At 40.3% G+C, this 19,056-nt stretch overlaps 1 protein-coding gene across 1 annotated transcript in view; it reads left to right on the top strand.

Annotated features, from left to right (window-relative positions):
* The window catches only part of LOC122816300 (carbonic anhydrase-related protein 10-like), a 1,457,855-nt gene that overhangs the window by 497,635 nt on the left and 941,164 nt on the right, over nucleotides 1–19,056 (top strand). The window contains exon 2 of the mRNA XM_044089031.1: nucleotides 16,176–16,250. Coding sequence (XP_043944966.1) covers nucleotides 16,176–16,250 — 75 coding nt within the window. The remainder of the gene's footprint in view (nucleotides 1–16,175; nucleotides 16,251–19,056) is intronic.

The raw sequence follows: 19,056 nt of genomic DNA, 5'->3' as shown, positions 1-19,056 counted from the left end.
TTACCTTGTATTGTCTATGGAGGTGGGTTTGTCTTTTGAGCCTTGCCTAAAAAAGGCACTATGGGGGTGGCAAGAGCCTTAGCCAGTATTCGAAAGTCCAGGGGTGACAGGTGCAAGCCATCCCTAGTGAAGCAATGTGGCATGTCGAGCATGTCATCCCAGGCTGACGGACACTGGATCCCCTTTGAATGACACCAATACGTTAGCCAACTGTTAAAATTGATAATTCTGTCTGTATACTGTGCCATCATTCTTGGTGAGGGTATGATGCTACACAAGGTCAGGGTCATACTGGCCTGGGCTACATGATCAGAGTGCTCCTCTAATTCTCTTGTCATGTAGTCCAGGGAGGAACGTCTGAGGTCATTCATACCAGCATGGACAATGATCGAGCCATATTTGTACTTGCTTTGGAATGACCTGAGTGCATGTGTTATGTGGCGGATCCTGGCACCCGACAGACAGCTCAAAGTGACCTTCTCTTTGTTCAGCTTGGTGAGTGGAACATCAGTGTGTCTGACAATAGAGTCACCTATTACAAATGTATTAGGTGTGTTGTTTAGCCCTAAGGGCAGTGACTGTGTGGCACACTGACTTTGTGAACTATGTGATATGTGGGTATTCTTTTGGGGTAGCAGTTGTTCGGTGTCTGCTTTGGAGGTCTCTGCTGCTTAGGCAGATTTTATTTAGAGCCTCTGAGTATGTTTTTGTGTGGTAATGTGTTTTGTTTGCTGTTGCTATAGGTCTATGTGAGACTGGATTTGTGGTGTGTGTGGTTACCTTCACCACCTGATAGACTGTGCCAGTCATGGGTCGAGAGAGCTCAGCCTCCTTTTTGTCTATATGGTTGCATCTCTCACATATATCTGAGTTTGTTGGGAGGAGAAGAGGGTTGTCTGTGTATATAAGGCAGTTGTAATACTGCCTCAAAATTCCCATATTCACCAGCTGGACTGGAGAGTACACACGAAACCGACCTTTGGACAAGCCAGGATATTATGATGAAATACTCTGTTGACTGATCAAAAAGGATCAGTAGGGTGTTAAATGTGTAAAAGAGTATAACAGGAGTTTAGTGCTCAGGTTTGTCGGTGTTTTGGAAAGATTATCTGTGAAGGAGTCTAGACAGAATCAAGACACTTCCTTCAGCTATGTCATAAATAGCAATGTACACTCATATATGTCCTGAGTCAGGGCCAACTGTACCTGACTGACAGTGCCAACATCCTGTCAGACAGGCCCATACATACATACCCACCTCCGACTGACAAAAGGCCCTATCATCATACCAGGAGATATCACATGTAGAATGGGTAAACAGCTCCTTCCAAAGCCGAAAACATGGCATCATTTGAATTACATTGTTTCCCTATATGTGCCATAAGTGAACTGCAGAACAAACAGACCCTGCACCTGAACAGTCTGTTGAACCTCACCCTCTCTACAGGATCTGAAACTGTTGAATGGGTTAAGCAACATATGGCACACCCCACAAGTGTTGGTGCACAACAGACCATAGGAACTATAGTCCTATAAGCCTATGAAGTCTGATCTGCAAGGCCATGGAGTCCATCATGATTGAAGTCATAAACAGAGCTATTGGAACCGGACAAACACACAACCCTACCAACTTTGGTTTGTTCATGGGCAGATCATGGTTCCCAAACTTGCTAGACTGTTTGCAAGGCAGCCACCCAGGACATACATCACTGAAAGGAGCTACACACGTCCCACATAGACTTTGAATAGCCCTTTATCAACATCCCAGACACATGTCGTATCCGCAAAATCAACAATCTGTGAATAAATATATATTGTCATAGGATGGAATAGCAATTGGTCCACAGATAGATCACACAAGCTAAGAATTGCGGAGTCCTGTTCAAGCTGTTAACACCTGCTGTCCCACATGGTTCATTCCTGGGATTGCATAAAACAAAGTGCATACACATTACCATGTCCAGTCTGATGATGTCAGCATCCTACAAATATAGCAGTAGAAAAAAGCCACCAAATGAAGCATGTAGCACGTCGTGTTAATGCGTATCGCTCTAGTGTCGTAACATAGTTAGGTAGGGGTTGGAATCCTGCAATTGTTGAGTGTATGTGGGTGTATGATTTCCTTGGAGAGGAGTACTCTTTTTGGAGACTAGGAAAACACACTAAAAGAGGTAAATCCCTCTTTGGCATGTCTGATGATTTCAGTATCCAACAAATACAGCAGTGGAAACAAATTCCCCAGTAAAACATATAGCGTGTCATGTTAATGCTTATCTCTTTAGTATCATAACATAGGTAGGGGTTTGAATCCTGCAATTGCTGAGTGTGGGGTGGGGATGTGCGTGTGATTTCCTTTGAGAGGAGTGCCCTTTTTAGAGACTAGGAAAACACATTAAAAGAGGTAAATTCCTCTTTGGCAAGTCTGATGATGTCAGTATCCCACATATACAGCAGTGGAAAGAAAAACTCCCAGTAAAGCATATAGCACATTGTGTTAATGCGTACTTCTCTAGAATCATAACATAGTTAGGTAGGGATTTGAATCCTGCAATTACTGAGTTTGAATGTGTGTGTGGGGGTGTGTGTGATTTCCTTTGAGAGCAGTGCACTTTTTGGAGACTAGGAAAACACATTAAAAGAGGTAAATTCCTCTTTGGCAACTCTGATGATGTCAGCATCCCACAAATACAGCAGTGGAAAGGAAAACTCCCATAAAGCATATAGCATGTTGTGTGAATGCGTGCCTCTCTAAAATCATAACAAAATTAGGTAGGGGTTTGAATCCTGCAATTGCCGAGTTTGAATGGGTGGGGGGGTGTGTGATTTCCTTTGAGAGCAGTGCCCTTTTTGGAGACTAGGAGAACACGTTAAAAGAGGTAAATTCCTCTTTGGCAAGTCTGATGATGTCAGTATCCCACAAATACAGCAGTGGAAAGAAAAGCTCCCAATAAAGCGTATATCGTGTCATGTAAATGCGTACTTCTCTAGAATCATGACATAGTTAGGTAGGGGTTTGAATCCTGCAATTGCTGAGTGTGTGTGTGATTTCCTTTGAGAGCAGTGCCCTGTTTGGAGACTAAAAAAACACATTAAAAGAAGTAAATTCCTTTTTGGCAAGTCTGATGATGTCAGTATCCCACAAAGACAGCAATGTAAATGAATGCTTCCAGTAAAGCATATAGTGTATTGTGGTAATGCGTATCTCTCTAGTATCATAACATAGTTAGGTAGGGATTCAAATCCTGCAATTTTTGAGTGTGTGTGACACTGTTTCTCAATGCGTTTTGGGTTTTGCTTTTACTACTGTATGACATATCAGTAAAACAACAGTATGTAAATTGCACACTTCAGGTATCTGTGTGGCAAATATATATATGTACATGTGACCTCAATTAGTTCATAGGTGTGAAGCCTGCTTTCTACATGAATACATCTGTTACCATTGAAAGTTTGTGCTGCTGCTTCTCAGACCTTAGGTCACATATGTATGTATGTGACAAGGCCAGCCACTGTAGTGATCTGTGGCCTAGGTCATCTGTGTCACACACATGTATCATCATGTCCACTATTTGTGGCAGTGACTTCAGGTTCCCTGTTGCACTCATCCAACAAAACCTCAGCACCTGTGAGAGGAAGACATGAAACACACTTTACAATCTGTGCAGGATGTTAGCACACATGAACACATGCACACATGCACACATGCACACATGAACACATGCACACATGCACACAAATACACTACTCAGTCAAGTTGACACACACACACACACACACACACACACACACACACACACACACACACACACACACACACACCAACAGCAATACAGAACATACTCATTAGTGGTTGATGGTGGAGTACATTATCACAAGCCAAAGAGTCCTATCACACATGTCTGCATGCAGGATGTGTGTTGCTCATCAGCATGCAGTGTGAGTGTAGAGAGCCCTTGTTGATAACAGTATACATATCTTTGATGCATGTGTGTTGGTCAATGATTGGCCTCACCCTGGAACACAATGTGTACATTGACACAACATAGCTGTGCAAGTATAAAATGCTTTCCAATGTCCTGTGCACCATAACTCATAGGTATACATACCATGGCCGGATGCACACAACTGTCAGGTGTATAGCAGTGAGTGCTATGTGTAGTACTGTAGTTACTGTAACTGGATGTAGTGTAGTACCATGAGCCATCATCAGGCAGCATCATGTGGTCACTCAAGGCCACTAATGTATGCCACACTGGCAACTATCTTACTGTACCTGACCTGCACCACTTTGGCTACATTAACCATTTCACAGCCAGTTGTTACATGGGTATGTAAGGTGTTCAACAGGGAGCATTGCCTAACATGAATGTGTTGTGTGTTGAAGCATGTCGCACCACCCCATGATAGGCCTCTACCCCTCAGGTATAGTATATGTGCTGTGTTGATGACATTTGGGATACTGGAGTCTGATCTTACAGCAGGCGTCTACATACACCATGTTTATCATATTAACACTTGCTGCATATAACAAAGTGGTGTACGTTGTGTGCATGTGTATTGACTCTGCCTATACAATGTCCACTACAGTGTACCACAATTGATTGGGATGCTCTGTGTATTGCATGTGTTTGAGGCAGCTACTCGTTACTGGGATGTGCATAGTCCCAAAGAGAACATGCAGAGCATGCATTATGTGTAGGTGTTTTACATGTGTATATGGCCTACAACTCTCCTATGACATGCACATGTTATATGCTATATTAAATGTAGAACACTCACCAGCATGGGTCTGCTGTCTTGCTATTACAGCAGAAGGACCTGCAAGGATATGAGACAGTTTGTCAGTGTCAACAACTATGGCATTGCTGCTGTGAGTTTGCAATTTTACAATAGTACAACAGGTGACAGTCACAGGCATACAGATTATGTACCAAATTATCAGTATTGCATGACACCTGGCTCCACATCTTCTAAATACACAGTACACATCTGATAAATGCATGTTCTAACAATCAAGCTAACAGTAGTCTACAGGTATGCCATGTTACCTGCATGCTCTGAGTCGACGTGCTGGGTGACTCCGGCCTCCATGATGACACATCTGTTGTAGTGGTTGGCCAGGAGCCACCACGCTGAGGAGCAGCTCTTCCACTCTGGTGAGTAGTGGATGTGTTGCTGCACCCACCACCTGTGGCAAGCTGTTGTCTGTGGACATCGGAGACATGCTGCTGGACATGTCTAATTAAATCACTGCAGTGATGGCGTACCTGCTCATAAGTCCGGTTATGCATGCCTACATCATTCACCTGACAGACAACATCCTGCCACAGTGCAGTGCACCCATGCTGGTCCTGGCTGGTTCTGGAGAACAGCAGGTTGTGATGTTATATTAGGGCATCTAGGATGACTTCCTCCTCTTCAGGGGAATATGCGGGTTTTCGATTGTGAGACATGTCCCTGGAAGACAATAAAACAATAATTGTGAGCAAGTCATGTGGCACACTTAACATTCTAAAGTACAGACATCAATGAAATGCCATAAATAGCAACCTATTGCTGTCAGTAGATACACACTTTTAATACCACATATCACTGCTCAGCCCACAACTGCCTGACAGTGCCTGGCACATACTATATACTAAACCATGTTCTGCACAGCAACAAAGTGAAACCAGTATGTAAGACTATAAAACAGTACATGGCACACTGTATGTGACACAATGCACCACCTAGCCACAGGAGGTATATATCAAGCTAATGGATGGAGAATGATGTTATCCATTGCAATGAATGTAAAGTACAGTTACAGTATTACCAGTATACCACAGTAGTCATTGATGCCAAACCCCTGCCTAACATATGTGCACAGTTGTTGATATAGGTGGCATACTGCTGTAGTAGACTATACATGTTCCTAGATACACACAAATACCCTTTAACACAGATATGATTGAGGGCATGGTACAGGCATAATTGCACACATCAGACATACATACAACACACAAATGTATGCCAACCCAGATGAGCTTTACCTGTGTACCATACAGTACTGTGTGTCACTACTTACAAAACCTTATGCCTGAGGTATGTAATCTGTGAGGACTACAGAAATGACACAAAACAGTGTTTCCAAGCAATGTGAACATACACCATACTGTTCTGTTTAGGCCTACAGCTTCAGCTAGTACTACAGTTCATATGGGAGTTAGATTCACCAGCAGTACCACTCACTAAGCATACATGTACTGCTTTAGCCTACAATGGGACACCACAGTCGACAACAAGGGACTACGTCACACCGTATGCCATACTACTTTTTCTGCCTAGCAATAGCATACACATCTTTTCTGTGATCACAGCTAGGACACAAACTATCATGACAGAAACAATGTCACACTAAGCTATCACACCTTTACAGACCTTGCACACATTCACCAACACATTCACCATCACAATCATTCAACCTCACATAGCAATTATTGCACTATGTACATGTGTGTGTGCTTCGTGTCATGGGTAGATATATGCTATTGGCCCTAGGCCCTACAGCAGCCTAGCCATACGCTACCCTGGCCTTTGACACACATGTAATTTAATTTCACTTGCCCCTGTCAACCAGAGCCACAGAGGTGATTCCTGGGATGTATTTCCTATCTCCCAAACAATCATCAGGAGTATTTATGACAACTGCTAATGAGGAGCTTTGTTTGCTATTGATAGGTGGTTTGTTCCAGAGTATGGCATGTCTCTGAGTTAGGACTCTATCCCTTCAGCATGTGCTGTTGAGTGTGCTGACAAGGTGTAGAGCCCTGGAGCATGTATCTGGGAGGGATTGTAATATGTTTACATGGTGGATGTCCAACAGCTATGGGTGTGACATAGCTCAGTATGTTAGGCAGAGGTCATGTCTGGGTAGGCGGTATGCAGCACAGAGTAGCTGTGGTTTTGTGAGTCGGTCTGCATAGGGCATCTGTTTGAGGCCGGTATTACTCTTTGTGAGGTATGTATGTGGCCTTTCCAGTTGCTGTAGTTGGCATTGAACTCTCTAATGGGTTTTAAGTGTGATATGTAGAGGAGAACACTGACCTCTATTTCCCTAGATGACACACCTTTTGTGATGACGTGTACCACGTAGACAGAGTACATGACCAGTGTAGCAATGTGATTATCAAAGGGGAGGCTACTGTCCACTTGTGTCCCATGTTCCCTTATCACACCTTCGGTGTTAGGTAGACTACCACCTATGTGGTAGTTAATGGGTACAGTGTTCTGGCAAGAAGGGATGGCACTGCACTATTAATATCTATACATATCTATATTATATCTATATATATCTATATATATCTACATATCTATATATATCTACATATCTATCTATATATATATATATATATATATATGTATATATATATGTATATATATATATATATATATATATATTTATATATATATATATATATATATATATATATATATATTTATATATATATATATATACACACACACACACACACACACACACACACACACACACACACACATATAATCATCCATTGCTGTACATATAGATGTACATATAGCACATATACAGTCCACTATTCATGGTGGGAATAGCACTTATGCGACAGTTGTGAGATATACAGTTATGTAATAATATTTCACAGTATTGTGCAGACTGCATTGAAGGTGCCATCAGCCCATGTAGCTTTAGCAGGCCTCACTGGCTACAACACTGCATAAATGACAGGCCATACCCACAGCATTTAACCACCACATGTCATATACCAGCACTGCATGCTATTGTCTTTTCCACACACTTTAACCTACATAGACATATGCACATAACAACCTTCAACAACGTATATAAGTACACCCTTCACAAACAGTTGCAGTATGTCCCTTGCCCTATGCACATGTACAGATACATAGAGATACGTACTGCTGCCACATATGGATGATTCACAGTATGATGAGTACTCTTCATAAACATCTACTACATGCCAGCAAATACATATGTGTTACATACCTTTTGTTTGTATTGCTGTCTTCAGATGATTTTTAAAGGTTATGTTTTTTTTTTATTTTGCTTTTCTCTGTTACTCTTTATTTTTCTGTGTTTGTCTTTCTGTCTGTGTCTCTGTTGCTGTCTCTGTCGATATCTAACTATCTATCTATCTATCTATCTATCTATCTATCTATCTATCTATCTATCTCTCTCTCTCTCTTGCTCTCTCTTTTGTTGCAATGAGATTATTGCATGTGTAGATAGCAGGTACAGCCTGCTTTTTTAGGTATCTGCACACGTGCATGTGATGGCCTCTACACCAGTTGGTGCCCACCATTCAGTAATTGCATGCAGCCTGCTGTGTGGTAATTGCACTACTCACTGTCTTAACAGTCCACTGCTATTAAATGCTAGGTTAAGTAGGCGTAGCCCTTTCAGCTTTCCAAAGTGGGGCCCATGCTTGTTTGCTGTGGACACCGTTGTGTCAGTCAGAAGGTTAATATACTTCTTATCTCTGAAGCTAGTGGTGTAGCCAGTGATTTGCATGTTGTACTCAAACCTGAATGTTGCTGCTTCTAGTGCACACCTGTCAGTGTAGACTTTTACTCACCCCTCCACATGCTTACACAAGATACATGGGAGTATGTACTTTCTTTTCTAATTAGACAATTAACTGCCATACAAAAGTAGTTATTGCAATGTGTTCCTCTGGCACATGAACTGTTTGTGAACTACTATACTGTAAATATTAATTACCTCACTTCTGAACAGTTTGTTGTTTAATTGTGTTGACATTAGCACGGGCTGCACAAGACAACTGGACACATGTCAGTACTGAGTATGCCTACCTACATCCTTGGTAGAGCCTGAATACACAGGTATGTTGTTCTTTTGGGTAGGGGTGCAGAAGTACAGAGAGCATTATATATTATTGTGTGATGTTTATCTTGCTGAACATACAGGGTTGCTGTGTACCTGTTAGTCTAACAAGGCAAGTAGTCTGTCTGCATAGCTACCACTTGTGGACATATCCAGATGGTAGCCAGAGGTTGGCCTATTATTCTTTGTCTGTGCACCACACCAGTCTTTTCTGCACTGGAACAGTGGCATTGTCACAGTTGGTTGCTAACAGTACATGGCTACATCCTTTGATATTTCTATGTTGTACTCCTACATAAGGGTATGCTTGTGGGACTCGTTCCAAAGCTATTTGCAGAGTGTGTAACAGCAGACAAGCTGTAATGCCTATGTGTTTCTGCCTTTGCCAGGCCTCTGATACACTCAGGTATATATTTGAACAGCCTCAGGGAAAGGTACATTTAAGTGAGGTACACCTGTAATATATTACAGACATTAAGTTGAGACTGTGAGGGAATCAGGGCATATGTATTAATACACCTGTTCTGACATGCATGCAGTGTGTACTATTACTTATTGACATTATTCATTAAGTGTAATTCCCCACTCTTCGGCCTACCGTCAGTACTTTTCCGAGGGATTCTGGAGACAAAGCTAACATTTGTTTAGGAATCGGGGACATCCCTGAAAAGCAGTCACAGTTGGGAAGTATGGCCTCTGCCCTATTCAAATATGCCAATGTTTATCCTGCTCTGATACTGTGTGGGGTTTGTAAAGTGCTACTGTAACATTATTTCATGCTAGAATGGCTGGTTCTCTTTTCACAGTCATGGCATGCAATTCCACAACAACTGCTGGTAAAGATCAACAGAACAAGATTTGTGTTATGACATTCCTATTTTCCCTTTACATTTACTCATTGTAATGCATGATATATTTATTACAGCACCAATGTGTTGTAAATCTACTGTGGCCTAGTGGTACATCATGCAGTCTAGTGTGTCCGGGGTTCGAGACTGACAGAGGTGTTTTATTTTGCTGCTCAGCAGAACAAGGGCCCTGCCATGCAGAGTGACTAAGGCACTTTTAAGCAGTTGTAAGCTGGTTTGTGTGGGTTTGCGCAATGCTTAGCGATGCTTAGCTAAGCGCACACATGCGCACACTCGCTCAAACCCGCTCACTACTGCTTAAAAGTGCTTACTCCCGCTAATCCCCAGACTAATTTCTTTGAAAGAAAAGAAAATGGGGAGATAGGAAAGTGGTGAAAAAGGGGGCACAAAGAGGGAAAGACAGTAGGAAAACAAGCTCGGTATGTGCAGGATGGGTGTAAGGAAGGTCCATAGCTGCCCATTTCTTTACCAGCAACAGCTGTTCATATGCAGTACATTTGGAGTAAAATTTGAAACCTTCCACTCCTGGGAGAGAGGTGAGGATAACAAAGTATGTTGTACTGCCAATTATAATTATCAGTTTACATGTCCAGTGGGACATGTGTGCGAAATGGGCAGCTATGTATGGGGCATCATTTTTTTGTGGGTACAGATTGCCCTTTTTTTTTCAGGTGAGAGTGGAAAGTGAGGTAGAGGAAGTAGGTATATTTGGGGAGGTAGGTTGGGGAGGTAAACAGACAAGACAAACAAGATGCATACAGGGGCAGTGTATTACACATGGGGTGGGTGAACACAATTGACTGGGATGGATGTTTGGAAATCACAAGCCCATGAGCCCACAGATGGTAACAGTCGAACTGAGATCCCCACCCATGGGCAGTCACCACTGCACCTTCACAACCCCGAGGGTGGCTGTGCTGCGGCCTGCGTAGGATAGGCTGGCTCACCTGTGAGATGCGCCACTGTCGCCTCAAGCTGGCATAGGGGATCAGCAACTGAACGCTGGCTCTCCCTACGCACCACAGTCTGGACCCTTCGAAGGGTGACAGGTGGCCCTTCTCCACCCATGCTTGCATGGGGGGATGAGCCCCATGCCCTGCAGAGCTTCCACCGAAAGGTGGCACAGGACCAATGGAGGAGGAGAGCCCGGGCTGGGACCGGACCTGCTGGTGCCAGCTGCACTCGCCAGCTGAGGAGGGACAGGTGGGTCCGCTGGGACCGGCCTTCCCATAAGTTCTGTGATTAGGTGAGTTTAATTACAACATAAACAACAGCATTCCAAATTAGTTGTAACAGCATGCAGTAATATTCCCATTAACCCAACACACCAAGGTTCTAACAGTTGAGCAGCAAGCATAACACATGCATATATTGAACGACAGTGGACATTCCAACAGCATGCAGGGATGATTGGTGGCAACAGGCCACCATTATTGTGGTGTTTGAACAGGGCACATGCATCAAAGTGAATGCAGATATTTATAGAACAATAAGGCATATGTCTCAACAAATGTTTTGAGATTACTCATACCCATTGAGGAGTGGAATAGCATTGCTTATGCACTTACAGTAGGATGTAGAAAAACACCTCAATTAACATCTTATAAGTACTTTTAGTCTGCACTACATTCCTATTGACTGCAGGTGTATATCCCCTACATGTATTATTACACTGGCCAATGCATTACGTTGTGTAATGGGTTTGGCTAGTTCATTATATACCTGACCTATATCTGAAATACTAACTGTCCAAGATGCAGATGTTACTGCTACATAGTTATTGATTTTATTTATATTTCTTTATCTACATATCTGGATGTGTTCACATGACATTTTCAGTTAAATTTGTACAGAACCCTACATTTCAAGTAGCACACTCACATTTCTGGGGAACAAATTAACAAGCTACTCATGTGCCAGATTTACTTATGCATGCCAGCCATTAACTGACTGTTGAGGACTGTATATATGCTTCACAGCTACTGGCACTTCCATCAAACACTTTAGATGGGACTGCCCAACTCTGGGTTGCCAGCATTTATTAAAACAGTACTATTTGTATAATGCACGGGTACAACAACATTTCAAAGTAAGTGACACAGACACACTCCAGGTTTTATACCTTTATTAATTACATTACACACTTTTCCACAGGCTCTCTCCTTTATTTGATATTAAAGTGCATATGGAAGACATATTCAAGACATATTATACCTTTATTAATAGGTTAGAACACTCTTTTTCAGGCTCGCTCACTTATTTTATATGAGAGTACATGCAGAGATATTATTCCGGACATATTTTACCTTCCTTACTTAATGGGTTACTACACTCTTTTTCTGGCTCTCTGACTTATTTTAAATAACAGTACATGCAGAGGAATTATTCAGGGCATTTTATGGCTGTATTATTGGGCTACAACACTTTCTTTCAGGCTCTCTCATCTTTTTTATATAACAATACATGCAGAATAATTACTAAGCTGCTTGGTGGTGCAGCCTTAGCAGCCTATCTGCATAGGCTTGCAGATTTGCAGCACGGACACCTGCAGCTGCAAAGTAAATGAAGGGATATTGAGACATACCTATCCATTATACAGAATAAATTAATATGTCGTACATACTGCATTCCATGGCTACCTACTCAGTAGTGGGACATCTTGCATCCCACGGGCCTCCTGTATCCATTGGTTCAGTAGGTCCTGCTTCCATCTCTTCAGGTCTGCATGGTGGTGACGGACCTGATCACCAGTCCGAGGAATGCCTGTGACACTGGTGAGGTCATGAGCTAACTGGTTTCAAGCCTCTGCTTTGTACTCCATCCCTTGGACCTGGCCCTGCAGGAGTCTTGACTCATGACGGTGGACAAGGAGCCAAACCATGTATTTTGACTCCTCGATGCCCCAGCGTTGCACTCGAAAGTGTGTACCCTCTCCAGCACCAGCCATTCTAACTGCAGATGGGAACTACAATCAGTTATGGCGAGTATTCCCATCTATGGGGCTTAAATATGTCGCATTTCCTGCACGTTTTTGTGATTGGCAGTGGCTGTTTATTCTAAGCTGTCATGGCTTAGTGGTTCAGTACTTTGATTATGGTGCACACTGTCCAGACAGGCTAGGGGGTGTGGCTGTGTTTAGGCAACTTTGCTCTACGTTGCTCCATGTTGTCCGACGGTGCGCTGGTTGGCACGGCGCGCACCTCCACACAAACCGATTGCACTGGGTAAAGTGCTATTTAGCTATGCGCAACACTATTGTGCTGGGTAAAGTGCTGCTTAATTATGGGCAACTATATTGTGCTGGCTAAAGCGCTGCTTAACTACGGGCAAGTATATTGCGCTGGGTAAAGCGTTGCTTAACTGCGGGCGATTATGTGTCAGGATCCTTTATAAATATACATTTTGTTCACTGATACATAGGCCATTTCAGTGCTTTTTAGTAAAATTTTAATCATATATGTCAGGAATTATTTCGTATACTAATTTAAAACATAAAATAGGAAGGGGAGTGGTGGGACTCGAACCGTGAATGCCTCCTCTTTGTGCAAAGGCTCTATCACTTCGCTATTGCTATTTGGCGTAATTTGCATAAATATTCCTTATTATGCTCTTCCATGTCAAGATTGCTAACTGCAGCTAAGCAATGGGTACACCCGTGCACACACACGCAAATACGGGCAGCTATATCGGGAATTAGAAAAAAAAAATTTTAAGTTTTACTTTTTATAACTGTGCTGGGGGTTTACAATGTCAGGGAGTGTGGTGTTGGGTACGTGGACATTTGAGCGGATTCGCTCTTGTGTGTTGACATTTTACAATTCAGACACTTGCAGGGGTGTGGACCTTTGGACTGCTCGGCAGTTGGACACACCCCCTGCTTTCCTGCACGGTCCGTGTTAGACTTGGAGTGGAGCCAGTGTGCCCTCATGAATATTCATGGCATGCTGTCGTCATACCGTTCAACTGCAGTCTCCGAGTAAGACGTATTTAGTCTTACACACAGGATTCATGAATCCAGGGCTGTGTCTTTCAAAGCCTCTGCTTTGGACTCCCAGTCCCTTTCCACTAAAAGTCACACTGTGATCGGGCTTTCTTCAAGCATGTTTTTTTATATTACATCCGGCAACAAGTTAAACAAACCTGCTCTTACTAATATATCCGGTCACTTAGCGAAATACTTTAACTTTTATTGAAATATTGATATTCACAATGCTTTCTTTATATCCATCAGTATAATGGCCCCTTTGGTTTGTATTTGTCTATGCATATGACCCAAGCTTAGATAACACAGCATTTTCTCACTCAAGTAATCAAGAGCATTACCTTCTTGAGCTATCCAGACTGTCTTAAACTGTTTTGTCTTTTCTGTTTCCTACATACTCTTAAGAGGTGACCTCTGTTTAGTCTACAAAGCCTTGAAGGATCCAATGCAATCCTTTAAGGATTGCCAATAACCTCCTGCATGTTCACAAAACTAGCTACACCCACAACATACATTCAAGATATCTTAACTTCCACTGAAACATTAATAAGATCTGCTGGCTAGATTAATACATATGTACATATTTCAGATAATCCTTTTTTATATTATAAACATCCTTTAGATGTAACACAAAGTTACACCCTTACCTTGTTTAAGTATAATCTAAACAAATGGATGGACAATATCAAATACACCATGGGTCTAGCCCCTCAAAAAAGGTGTCCAAACTAAATATAAATTAGTACCTAAATTTTTGGATATTATGGCTGGCCTACTAAGTGTCCTCTAGATCAACAGCCTAGCACTGACCTATGACCTTATGAACACTATTTGCACATTTCAAAATGTCTTCGATTACTAACATATATTTGGCTCAATTATACTCTTGTATTTGGTGAAAAACACCATGCAATGCTTATGTTTGAGACTGAGTGTGCGTGTGTGTGTGTGTGTGTGTGTGTGTGTGTGTGTGTGTGTGTGTGTGTGTGTGTGTATATGTATGTGTGTACACTATGGTTGAGTGAACAGCACCTCTTCAAATGCATTCTATGCTGAGTAAACTTTATTGAATTAAATTTATTACAAAGAGAATGAAAAGTAGATGGGTAAATTTTGCTTGGTCGCTAAATAGCAGATTGAAGGGAATGTTTCCCCTTTTTCCAGTAGAGATCTCAGAATTGGTATATTTAAGTTACTGGGGTGTGGGGGATGAAGGAACACTTATTTTTATGTTTGTTTTTTTGTTTGTTTTTTATGAGTAGCCTTTTTTTATATACCCATATAGATACAGACAGATATAGATATGTATATATATTATATACATTACACACACATGTATACATATATTTATTTACATATATCTATAGCTAATCTCTCTCTTTATATATATATATATATATATATATATATATATATATATATATATATATATATATATATATATATATATATATATGTCAGATCTATATATATATATATATATATATATATATATATATATATATATATACATACATATACATACACATGAGTGTACCTTGATATAAATGATGCCAAATCTATAATACCGTATACTCCATAGCAACTTTCAGAGATGACATTTGTTTTATGTACATATCTAGTGCAGAGATACAGTAAGAATATATGTGTTTGCATTTTTGGTGGGTAAGAGGTTGCATGTGTGTGTGTGTGTGTGTGTGTGTGTGTGTGTGTGTGTGTGTGTGTGTGTGTGTGTGCGCGCGCGCGTGTGCGCGCTTGTCTCTCTGTGTGCATTTGTGTGTGTCACAGAACACAATTTTGTACCAGCATTACCAGTAAATGGAAGCACTGCTGACTGCTTGTACAAGATGGTGACAGCCTAGAGTGTTTTCATTTGTACTCTGTAAGCTGCATTACAAATTATTTATTTTGGCATTGATAGCAGAATAATGCATGCATAATATGGGAGGTGGAAGCTGTGCAGGCCACTTTCTGCAAAATTATTTTGGTAAAGCTGTTATTGTTCAGCCATTTGTTAACAGTGAGCCAACTCATAACAGATGTAGCTATGAATTATTAGTTTTTGCATGATATTTTCAAACAGGAGGTAATAAATGTCTATCCAAGTAATGGAACATTGGTATAATTTAAAGCTTTCTGTACGGTGAGGTGTTCATGTCACAAACATACTCCCATATTTGCAGATGGCATATTTTGAAGATCACAGCTAATACAGTCTGGCAGAATACATTTTGCAGTCATTTGTTTGCATTTTTATTACATGTGATAGCATTTGCTGTTTTTTTCTACTGTCAGGTAGAATTTTGTCAGTAAAATCAAAACAATTATAGCATTCAAAATTTCAGTTTTCATTCATAATTATCATATTTGTGATATGTTATAAATACCAAAGGAGAAACTGAAGCAAAGGAGTTTGACTGTTTATATTTTTGCTTTGTAGCACAACAGAATTCACCAAAAATACATGAAGGCTGGTGGGCATACAAAGAGGTTGTCCAGAGAAGTTTTGTTCCGGGTAAGTGTAAATGTCACTTAACATCAACATTATAATTAACGCATCATTAAAACTGTGAATATTTACAATGCTTGCTGATTTACTTTATTGTTTGTTTCACTGATGTGAAAAAAAAGAGATGTTTGACTGGTTACTTTTACCAATATGGTGCATTAACAAAATAATGTGCATTAAAATATACTGTTTGTACTCAGCAAAATGTGGAATCTTGCATATAATTTCACATATCATCACCAATTTATATAACGAATTGGAATGTATTTCATAATATGCAAATGTGCTGACATTCCTGTATTGGATCAAATAGGTCACCAATGTTCCAGTTCAGCTTTATCAAACTGGGATTGATTTGATCCCACTTTAACTGGTGAAAATAAATTTGCTGTTCTCTCCTTTGTTTGGACAGGACATGTTTTTTGATTTATTGTCATACTACTTATTTTATTATTGTTGCTATTATTATATTTTTTAAATCTGGAGTTATTTTTATAGCTATGTTGTGGATACGTTTAGTTCTTGTTTTAGTGGAGTGGATTATTGCAAGTATGATGCACGGTGAGGACTATTTGTTTGGAAGGTGTTTGTCTTTCTCCCACAGTTGCAAGACTATCAATTTCTTATCTAGTGTAAGTAAAAGCAGTGTGGGGGAGTCAATCCTTCATGTGGGAAACACAGGGATGTTTATCCCCTCCTACAACAACAAAAAGTACTCTTTGTTTAGCTCTTCTTTCATTGCTTGTCAGTTTCTCTTCCCTTGTTATGATTTTAGGGGTTTCATTGATCAGATATTTCATAAATTGCTATTAATCAGCCTATATGATTTAACTGATTAATATGTTAATGCAGTGAAGTAAACAGGCTTAAGTCTTGAATCTTCAGAGGAATTTCAATTAAACAAAGTTGGTTATATATTTATATCTCATAACATATCCATCCAAATATGGCTAACATGGAACTGCTTGTTGTTGGAACACTTGCTACATATTCTCAGAAGATGCTGAGTTAATAAACATTACTTCTTCATATTTTTAACATTTACCCTATAAAATCAGCTGTCAAATGATGTGTTAAATGAAGATTGTATAAGCTAAAAGCATATGGGACAGGAAAGCATTTTATATATAGCCTTGTGACTATGGCTCTACATTCCTCTTAAGAAATAACTAGAAATAAAAAACATAACACTTTAATTTATATAACATGTCTTAACAAATATAAATATGGTATAGAATTGGGGCAGTATTTCTGAGGCTGCTCAGTCTGTTTACCACTGTGCTATGCTTTAGTTATAAATTCACTGCAGTATTTTGATTTTGGTCTTACGGATAGACCACCAAATCAGAAGTGGCAGTGATTGCTTCCTTAAGGTTTTATATATGGTAAAAGTTTGTGTATTGCACCAAAGCCTTTCTGTTTTGTTATAGAAGTGTAATTTCTAATAGTAAATTTATTCCCAACATAACGTCCTTAATCAGTCTTTTTCAGCAGCCTCCATTTCCTGGCTGGCATAGAAGAAGGGTGGAACAACATTATTAGTGAAGCTGGTAACTGCATACTTAAGTGAGCATGGCATGGTTCATGTAACACCATCTGCGTATTTCTGATAATGCACTCTGCAAGTTGTTTACAGCTTATTTGTATTGTGTGCATTACTTCCTACTTTTCAGTAGGCTGTGAATTTATGATCCCATTGGTGGTATTAGCTGAATTGCAAAAAATCAGAATAAACATAAATGGGCCCAAGGACAGACCCAGAGGAATTCCATTAGTGGCATAACTTGTTTAGAAAACTATCTGATTCTTTCCTGTCAGCCAGTTAGCTTCTCTGTGAGCAAGAAACGGATTAATATACAATGATTGAATTTGAAATTATTAAACCTAGATAAGGGATCTTGTCAAATGCCTTAGATAATCGCTTATAGATAGCTTCTGGCATCCAAAATACATAAAATGTACCACATTTGCCAGGCAAGACTATTCATAATTAAGGTCTTGCTGGTTATTGAACATAAACAAGGAACAGAAGTAGAGTAAAATTAACTCAAGGACCTATTCAATGACGTTGGTCAGACTGCCTAGCCTATAACTGGCAAACACAGATTTGTGTTCATCAGTAATGATGGTCATCCTGTTTGGCCTGTGACTGATTAAATAAATATTTTGTGCTTCCTTTAAAATAAGGCTAACATCTGTAGTCTATGACATAAATATTTGGTTTTAAGAGGGATTATAAATTACAGATATATAGCCTGGAAGATGTTATGAATACATCTGGCACTTCATTTAGACTTCATGCTGCATGTTTTTCCATACTTTTGAATACAGCCATAACTAAACCTAGTGCTATACGTGGCCAGAGAGCAGTATGAGCAGGTTAGGTTGTCACTACAGCAGTAGAAGCAGCACCAATCAAAATGAGGTAGTTAGTCAAAAGGATTGCTAGTGCGTTATTGGAGCATATGACCTGCCTCAATACCAGGTTATGGTAAAAAGATTTCAACATTTCTTATAAGAATACATGTATCTGTAGAAGGACATATTTTGTCTCAGAGTTCAGGGCTTGCATCTTCTCATACAGTTACTTGGCTTTGTGCACTGTATGTTTGATATGAATTGCCATGTCAGACGGATTCAATCAGGCATTTTGTGATGGAACAAGAATGTTGTTCTTCTTCTGATGGGCTTTACTTCTGAGTCATGCGCACCAAAATGGGATTTTATTACCTACTTGTGAGTTCCTTATTTTCTTTGGAAGAATAAAAAATAAAGGAAAGAAATGCTGTGTTGGTCCTCCAACAGAAAACAC

Source organism: Protopterus annectens, chromosome 12.part0 (genome assembly GCF_019279795.1).
Source record: "Protopterus annectens isolate FY-2018-M chromosome 12.part0, PAN1.0, whole genome shotgun sequence".
Lineage (NCBI taxonomy): Eukaryota > Metazoa > Chordata > Ceratodontiformes > Protopteridae > Protopterus > Protopterus annectens.
This window is presented reverse-complemented; position numbering and strand designations above follow the sequence as displayed.